The 9,061-nt window shown below is 40.7% G+C and overlaps 1 protein-coding gene across 1 annotated transcript; it reads right to left on the minus strand.

Annotated features, from left to right (window-relative positions):
* Positions 1-6,061: 6,061 nt before the first annotated feature.
* On the minus strand, positions 6,062-6,844 carry LOC138889931 (uncharacterized). The gene is made up of 2 exons (XM_070173277.1): positions 6,640-6,844; positions 6,062-6,399 (listed from the first exon to the last, which is right to left on the minus strand). Exons 1-2 carry the CDS (start codon positions 6,842-6,844, stop codon positions 6,062-6,064), a joined length of 543 nt encoding a protein of 180 aa, XP_070029378.1.
* Between the last annotated feature and the right edge of the window lie 2,217 nt (positions 6,845-9,061).

Below are 9,061 nucleotides of genomic sequence, written 5' to 3' on the forward strand. Positions count from 1 at the left end.
TGGCTGAGAAAAAACCCCCTCTCTAAGGCATGAGAATGCCAATTTATAGGCAACCAAGAGTGAATAATCAGATTTTTTGGTTTTTTCATTTTAGTCCTTCTTTATTTTCAGTTTAGTCCTCTTATTTCTAACTTGTTACTCAAGTAAGTACCTCTATTGTGCTGAAATGTACACTAAAATCCTATTCTAGAAGTCCCTAGGGTGCTCCTCTACCCATGCAATACCTATACTATCCTTTCTTTTACTTTGAAATTACTATTCTTATCAGAATTACCCTTTTCCATGCCTAAACTATCCCTGAAAGCTTCTCAAAATTACTGATTCTACCTAAATTTTTAACAGCTGTAACCAATCCCCTAAATTAATTCAAAATTAACTAAGACTGATTAATTAGAACTCAGAAATTAACTAATTAAACAAACCAATCCCAATTATTCAATCACACAAACTCAAGCAATTTAGAAAATCAGGAGACCAGGATCAATCAAAGCAAAGCTTAAGCTAATAGTCGAAATTAAATGAAATTAAACTAACTTTTAACCAATAAGCTAACAATTGACCATTTGAACATCAAACTCAGAACTAAAAAGAAGTTGAAATTAACCTAAACATCTAGCTAACAATTAATAGACAAAATTGTATCGACTCCAAACTAATCAATTATGACGATTCTGAAATTAAAACTATGATTAACTAACAAATGACACATGCATCAAACTAAAAACAAAATAAAACAGATGGAACAAGGAATCAAAATAAAATTTAAACTATACTAATAAACAAAATAAAACATAAAATTAACAGAACACTTACTGTAGAACTTGCTCGACCCTAAATTATTCCCAAAATAGCCAAACTGCCTGAACCCTAGATCCGACAATTCCTGAGCTCTAATGAGATTCGAGAGACTCTGGCATGGAAATCGTCATGAGGGTGGTTAAGGGCTTGTGGGGTACGCATATGGAGCCATTTGGGCAAAGTGACGTTTTGGGCCTGAACTTCAAACGATCTTTAGAGCAGATGGGCCCTGATTTGAGGGAAATTGAGATGAGATACAGAGAGAGGACGACAGGAGGAACCTAGGGTGTTGTTTTGGCAGTCATTGGCATCAACGCCGTCGTGGGCGGCGGAGATGTCAGTCACAAGATTGATTATTCGAGGAGTTTGGGCGGGATCCGAGTTATGAAAATAGGGGGATTGGAAAGAGGGTCTCACGAGGAATCTAGGGTGTAAATTTGGGAGTGTTTGGAGCTTTACCGCCGCCGTGGGCAATTTCCGGCGGCGGTCGGTGGCGGTGTAACACTGGTCTCATTAGGGTTTATTGAAGAAGGAGATACGGGGGTGGGAGGGGGGGGGGCGTTCGGACATATAAGTATTAAAGGATGGGGACTTCCTGGCCGTTAGATCATGAGACCTCGACGGCTCAGATCTAACTATGGCCAAACGATGTCGTTTCAGGGAGAAAGAGGACAGGCCGGGTGGGGCGGATTAGGGTGTGGGCGAGGGTGAATTGGATTGGGCTGGGAAATTTATTTAAACGGCCCAATTCGTCCATTTATATGGACAACCCCCATCCTTTTGTAGTTTGATTTTCTTTTCAATTTGTTTTCCTTTTTAATTTTGCATTTATATTTTTTTTTTGTTTTGTTAAAATGACAAATAGAAAATCATAGACCAAATTAACACTAAAATTATTATTTAATTTTCCAAAATCAACTATCTATATTTAAACAAATTCCACAAATTAAAATAAAGGTGCACAAAGTCATTTTTTGTCATTTTCTTTATATGAAAACAATTCTAAACTACCAATTAACACTAAAAATATAAAATTAAATCCTACACAAACGCCACATGTATTTTTGTATTTTTCGTATGAATTAAAAAGCACAAACAAAATGCAACAATTACTAGAAATATGACACAAAACTCACAAAATCCTGAAATGATAAGAAAATTGTTTTATTTGAATTTTGGGAATAATTTGCTTAGGGAAAAAATCACGTGCTCACAGCTGCCCCTCTTTGCCCGGAAACATGAAGAGTTTTCGTGCAAAGACAAGTGAGCGGAAACGAGCGATTTTTGCCCGTTCGCATATTCCGTGTGAAGTATTTTTGAAAAGTTTGACCGCACCCTGCTTTAGAGGTTGCCTAAATATCCTGGGCTAAACAGGAATCAGGTCAGTGTAGTTCGGGAGTGTCTGGTAGCTGGGACTACTAGGAGCTGTGATTTCACTGCACTTGCTGCTGCTACTGCTTGCTGACCTCCCTTATTACACCGTGTCAAAAATAAAAAACTAGCCTAAGCTATGATCTACGAATTACAAAATCCTATCTAAATTCTTCAAACTTGTTCTTGTACTTCTTTGTTGTCTTGTTATCTTGCGTTTTCCTGTTGCGTTGTTACCTTGTGTTCTCCTGGTGAAATCCATTGTTGTTACTTCCAATTGCTAACTGAGATGTTGTTCATTCTCTCTAAATTGCTGAACTCGAATAAACTTGAACTTGAATGTATTCCTCTGTTATCCAGGCGGGCTCCTGACTGCTGAACTTGAAATTGAAATGTATTCCTCTATTATCCAGGCGGGCTCCTGACTTCATAAAAATAGACAAAACAAAGAAAACTTTCTGCCCCAGTTTGGAAACTGGGTATATGTTACTAGATATTAATAAGATTTTGACTAAAACTTGACTTGAAATACCTCTGTTATACAGACGGGCTCCTGATTTCTGAAACTTGAATTGTATACCTCTGTTCTTCAGGCGGGCTCCTGACTTCGACTACTTAAAAATTTAATACCTCCATTCTCCAGGCGGGCTCCTGACTTCGACTACAACTTGAATTGCATGTCTCTATTCTCCAAGCGGACTCCTAACTTCTGAAATTTGAAATGTATTCCTCTATTATCCAGGCGGGCTCCCAATTTCACAAAAATAGACGAACCAAGAAAACTTTCTGCCCCAGTTTGGGAAAACTGGGGCTTGTTACCGCATACTAATAAGGGTTGAAAACTAAAACGTGCATGCTTTAGAATCTACAGACTGAAATGTATTCCTCTGTTATAGGGGCGGGCTCCCCACTTCAAAACTCAAAATTTAAAACTGAAATGTATTCCCTTGTTACAGGGGCGGGCCCCCCACTTCAAAACTAAAAATTTAAAACTGAAATGTATTCCCTTGTTATAGGGGCGGGCTCCCCACTTCAAAATTTAAAATTTACAAACTGAAATGTATTCCCTTGTTATAGGGGCGGGCTCCCCACTTCAAAACTAAAGTTTTGTCCTAACCATGCAAACTCTGAGACTACCCTACATTTTCCTATGTTACCCCTCATTGTCTTGTGTTTAATCATACCACACTTGCGGTCAAACCTGATTAATGCTTGCTTTTCCCTCATGGAGATTTCCTCCTGAACCTACAGCTCTTTTGCCCCTGTTTCAATCACAACAAATTCCATTAGTTTAAAATGGTGGTTAGCTGATAGCATTCTTGCTGATCAATCTTTCCACTGCCTTGATTTGTGTCTACTGACTTCCTCTGAACCGCTTGACTTTCTGACCGACTTTCAAATTCCCCAATCTCTGACAACCTGAATACTTTTGTACCCGTGCTGTTGTTATCACTTTTCCAATCCTTTTCGCCTAAACCCTTACATTTTCCCCAACGTTTCCAATTATTCCACCGATGAAACTTCCGGCGACTTCCCCTATTTCATCTTATATCACATTGTTGTCGACATGCTCTAACCACTTTATGCTTTACCATTTTCGGAAGCTAGTAGTGGGCTTTGAAGTCCTTTCTAATTGCGTTGAACAAAATTGACATTGGAACATCTTAGACAGACAACCCCCCCCCCAAAAGAGAATAAAATGCAATGATTTAATGATAAGAAAAACCCAAAACCAGATGAATGTAAAAAGGAAAAAGAAACGAAACTTATCTGATCGGAACAACTGGCACCAATGATCATGACATGCATTTTGTACTAATCGGCCCGACCTGTCCAACTAACCAGCTTCTAGTTGCCATACTTTATTGCCCGAGAATTCCCATCACTTGGTTACTTTGCCCAAACCTTAACCTTGTTCATCCTGCGGTGCCTCAAAACAGTTTTCCCCGACAGACCTTCTCAATTAACCATTTCTCAACCCACTTATGCCTCAAAGTGCCCACGAGGGTTTCCACCAATAAGACTCTCTCATTTATTTTTCTCTCAGCTCCCGTCGCCTTATGGTGCCTATGAAGGTTTTCACCAATAAGACTCTCTCATATATTTATTTTGCTTTGTTTTCCTTGCTTGAACCAGAGTGTTGCCCCTGTCATGAATTACTTTTACCTGCTCAACTTGACATTCCTCAAAAACTGATCAGAAGGTCTTTCTTTGGACCGTAATGTAGGCTTTTGGATAGGTTATAAAGAAAGGTATAAAAGGCTCAAAAACAATTTTAAAATGGGTTAAAATTACAACTTTTGGAATCCTATCTTTCACAACAACCACAATTTTTCCCTAGTTTCTTGCTTGGGGACTTTTGAATTTTTATTTTGGGTATGACTGAACCACAGAGAGGCTGCCTACGTACCCTTTCGGGATCAAGTCAAACGTAGTTCACGTCATAGAGACTACGTTGTTGTTTTCTTTTCTTTTCTTCATTTTCTTTTCTTTTTCCTTTCGTTTCTTTCTTCTTTTCACCTTTAATTTTCCTCTTCTTTTCCTTTCCTTCTTTTCTTCCTTCTTCCCTTTTCTTTTTTTTTCTTTTTAGTTTTTTTTTGTCTTTTTTGTTTTACTTTTCTTTTCATCTTCTTTTCTTCTGCACTCGCGTTTCTTAATGGTGCCATTGATTCCGAAAGAGGGATGTGAAAGAGAATAAATAAGGCTCAAGGGGGTGACAAGGGGTAAAAGTGTTTAGATAGCAGAACAAAACGCCTTCATCATTTCAATCTTTAAAATATGCCAACTATAAACAAGTACAATCAAAATAAAGAAATCATACATAGTATCTCTTGACTGCATCGAAATTGATGGCCATTTCTACACATTTTCCTTCCACATCTGTCAGATACAATGCACCATTAGACAATACTCTGGTTACGACAAACGACCCCTGCCAGTTCGGGGCGAACTTTCCTTTTGCTTCGGCCCAATGAGGCAAAATACGTCTCAATACTAACTGTCCCACCTCAAACTTCCTTGGACGCACTTTCTTGTTGTATGCTCTTGCCATTCTTTGCTGGTACAGCTGACCATGACGCACGGATGCCAATCTCTTTTCGTCAATCAAACTCAACTGCTCCAGGCGGTTTTTCACCCATTCATCATCATCGATCTCAGTCTCTACAATGATTCGGAGAGACGGGATTTCCACTTCTGCGGGTATTACTGCTTCCGTGCCATATACCAAAGAGTAAGGAGTTTCCCCCACCGAGGTCCGAACGGTGGTGCGGTATCCCAACAATGCAAAAGGCAGCTTTTCATGCCACTGTCTAGATCCTTCTACCATTTTCCGGAGTATTTTCTTTATATTCTTATTGGTTGCCTCAACCGCACCATTTGCCTTAGGGCGGTATGGAGTAGAATGACGATGAGTAATCTTGAACTGCTCACATGTCTCCTTCATCAGATGACTATTAAGATTAGCTCCAGTGTCTGTGATAATCACTTTCGGTATCCCAAACCGACAAATAATGTTCGAATGCACAAAATCTACCACAACTTTCTTTGTCACAGACTTGAATGTCTTAGCTTCAACCCATTTGGTAAAATAATCTATAGCTACCAGAATAAACCTGTGCCCATTTGATGCTGCTGGATCAATTGGCCCAATAACATCCATGCCCCAGGCAACGAAAGGCCATGGAGCGGACATCGTATGTAGTTCTGATGGCGGAGAATGAATCAAGTCTCCATGCACTTGGCACTGATGACACTTACGTATGAAACTGATACAATCTCGCTCCATAGTAAGCCAATAATAACCTGCCCATAGGATTTTCTTTTCCAAAACATATCCGCTCATATGCGGTCCACAAACTCCCCAATGTACCTCAGTCATGATAGATGTGGCCTACCTCACCTCCATGCACCTCAACAACCCAAGGTCTGGAGTTCTTTTGTACAACACTCCTCCACTGAGGAAAAACCCACTTGCCAACCATCGAATTGTTCGTTTCTGATCACCTGTGGCCTGTATCGGATACGCACATATCCTGACATATTCCTTGATGTCATGAAACCATGGCTCATCGTCGAGCACCTCTTCAACTACATTACAATAAGCGTGCTGATCGCGGACCTGAATCTGCAAAGGGTCCACGTAAGCCTTATCCGGATGGTGTAACATCGATGCCAGAGTAGCCAACGCATCGGCCAATTCATCATGAATCCTTGGAACATGCTTGAATTCTATTGCCTAAAACCGCTGACAAAGCTTGTGCAAACATTGTCGGCACGGTACGAGCTTTAAGTCCCGTGTTTCCTATTTTCCTTGAATTTAGTGTACCAGTAGGTCCGAGTCACCCATGACCAAGACTTCCTGGACACCCATGTCTACAGCTAATATCAACCCCAAGATACATGCCTCATATTCTGCCATGTTGTTCGTACAATAGAAATAAAGCTGAGCCGTAACAGGGTAGTGCTGACCTGTTTCAGAAATAAGTACTGCTCTTATTCCCACACCTTTTATGTCTGCGGCCCCATCAAAGAAAAGTCTCCATCGTGGCTTCTCAACTTGTTCCAACTCATCAATATGCATCACCTCCTCATCAGGGAAGTAAGTTTTCAACGGCTCATAATCATTGTCAACGGGATTCTCTGGCAAATGATCTGCCAGCGCCTGTGCTTTCATTGTAGTCCGTGTCACATAGATAATGTCAAACTCCGTAAGCAAGATCTACCACTTTGCAAGCCTCCCTGTGGGCATAGGCTTCTGAAAAATATACTTTAACGGGTCCAAGCGAGATATGAGGTAAGTAGTGTAGGATGACAAATAATGTTTCAACTTCTGTGCCATCCAAGTTAGGGCGCAACATGTCCTCTCCAGATGAGTATACTTAACCTCGTAAGATGTGAACTTCTTGCTGAGGTAATAGATAGCCTGCTCTTTCTTGCCTGTAACATCATGCTACCCCAGTACACAACCAAATGAATTATCCAAAACCGTCAGATATAGAATTAAAGGCCTCCTCGGTTCTGGCGGGACCAACACAGGTGGGTTCGACAAATACCCTTTTATCTTATCAAAAGCCTCCTGACATTCATCAGTCCATTTAACTGCAGCATCTTTCTTTAGCATCTTGAAAATCGGCTCACAAATTGTCGTGAGCTGAGCAATGAATCTACTGATATAATTCAATCTTCCCAACAAACTTATCACCTCAATTTTGTTTCTTGGAGGCATCAATTCCTGAATAGCTTTGATCTTCGACGGGTCTAGTTCAATACCCTGACGGCTGACTATAAATCCCAACAACTTCCCAGAAGGTACTCCAAAAGCACATTTTGCAGGATTGAGCTTAAGATTGTACCTGCGAAGCCTTTGAAAAAACTTCCTCAAATCCCTGACATGGTCAGACTGATGTCTAGACTTCACGATTACGTCATCCACGTACACCTCAATTTCCTTGTGTGTCATATCATGAAATATTGTTGTCATTGCCCTCATATAAGTTGCCCCAGCATTTTTCAAACCAAACAGCATGACCCGATAACAGTACGTTCCCCACGGGGTGATGAATGACGTCTTTTCCGCGTCTTCCTCGTCCATTAGAATCTGATGATAACCCACGTAACAATCCACAAAGGAACCAATCTCATGTTTGGCACAGTTATCGATTAGTATGTGGATGTTCGGCAGTGGGAAATTGTCTTTTGGACTTGCCTTGTTAAGATCTCGATAATCGACACACACCCTGGTCTTGCCGTCTTTCTTTATTACCGGCACAACATTAGCTAACCAGGCAGGATACCGTGTAACCCGAATGACCCTTGCATCAAATTGCTTGGTAATCTCTTCTTTGATCTTTACACTTATGTCCGTTTTGAACTTTCTCAGCTTCTGCTTGACAGGTGGGAGTGCCGGATCAGTGGGAAGTTTGTGAACCACTAAATCGGTACTTAGACCCGGCATATCATCATACGACCATGCAAAAACATCCTTGTATTCTAGCAATACTTTAATTATCTCCTCCTTGAGTTGTGGCTCCAGATGAACACTTATTTTAGTTTCGCGAATATTGTCTTGGTCTCCTAGATTAACTGCTTCTGTGTCATTTAGGTTAGGTTTGGGTTTTTCTTCAAAATGACTTAATTCTTTACTAATTTCCTCATAGGCCTCGTCATCGTCACACTCCACCTCATCATCACAATCGATTTCTTGTATTATTATTTCTGAGTTAGTCTGGCTTGTAAAACTGGGCCAAAGATTCCTCATGCATGTCATGTCACAGCATAACAAGAACTGTACAAAAAGAAAAGAAAAAAAATTAGGACTGAAGAAAGGAGAAAAATTTGCATTTCATTGAATGTAAAGATAACAGGGTTTTAACTCATCCTAATGGACGGAACATAGCAACTGAATTACAAACCCTAGAATAATCCAGGTGAACAAAAAGGAAACAACACCCACTACCACGATTCCCTCCGAATTGGAAGAGGAATAGCTTCCCAATTGTTGGCTTTAGCACGTGGTCCGGTGTACTATATATCTGCTTTGCTGGACCCTTCACCGGCCTCAACCATGTTCACTTCAACAAATACCCTCTCGAGCACCTTATCCAAGTTCCCCTCTGCCTCAATCAGTGAACCTGACCCTTTTGCCATTAACTGCTTTCTGACACTCGGCCTGATGAAGGACCTGGACAGGCGTGGAATCGGTTTGGGAAGAACCCAAGCTTTCTTTTTCAATTTACGAGCCCTTCTAACATCTTCCGCCGTTGGCTTGAATCCCAACCCGAAGGTATCCAAATTCTTGGTCAAAGAAACAGGTTGAACGATACCTTGAAGCTCAGCCCCCAGACCTTTCCCTGGTACGAACCCATTACTTAGCATTTCTGACACTACCATG

The sequence above is a fragment of the Nicotiana sylvestris genome, chromosome 4 (genome assembly GCF_000393655.2).
Source record: "Nicotiana sylvestris chromosome 4, ASM39365v2, whole genome shotgun sequence".
Taxonomy (NCBI): domain Eukaryota; kingdom Viridiplantae; phylum Streptophyta; class Magnoliopsida; order Solanales; family Solanaceae; genus Nicotiana; species Nicotiana sylvestris.

Bases quoted from the DNA above. Each gene is read 5' to 3' on its own strand.
- LOC138889931 (XM_070173277.1), bottom strand. From the start codon at position 6,844: ATGAAAGCACAGGCGCTGGCAGATCATTTGCCAGAGAATCCCGTTGAC. The intron at 6,400-6,639 runs GTCAGCACTACC...TTTAGGCAATAG, and splicing joins AGTACTTATTTCTGAAACAG to AATTCAAGCATGTTCCAAGG.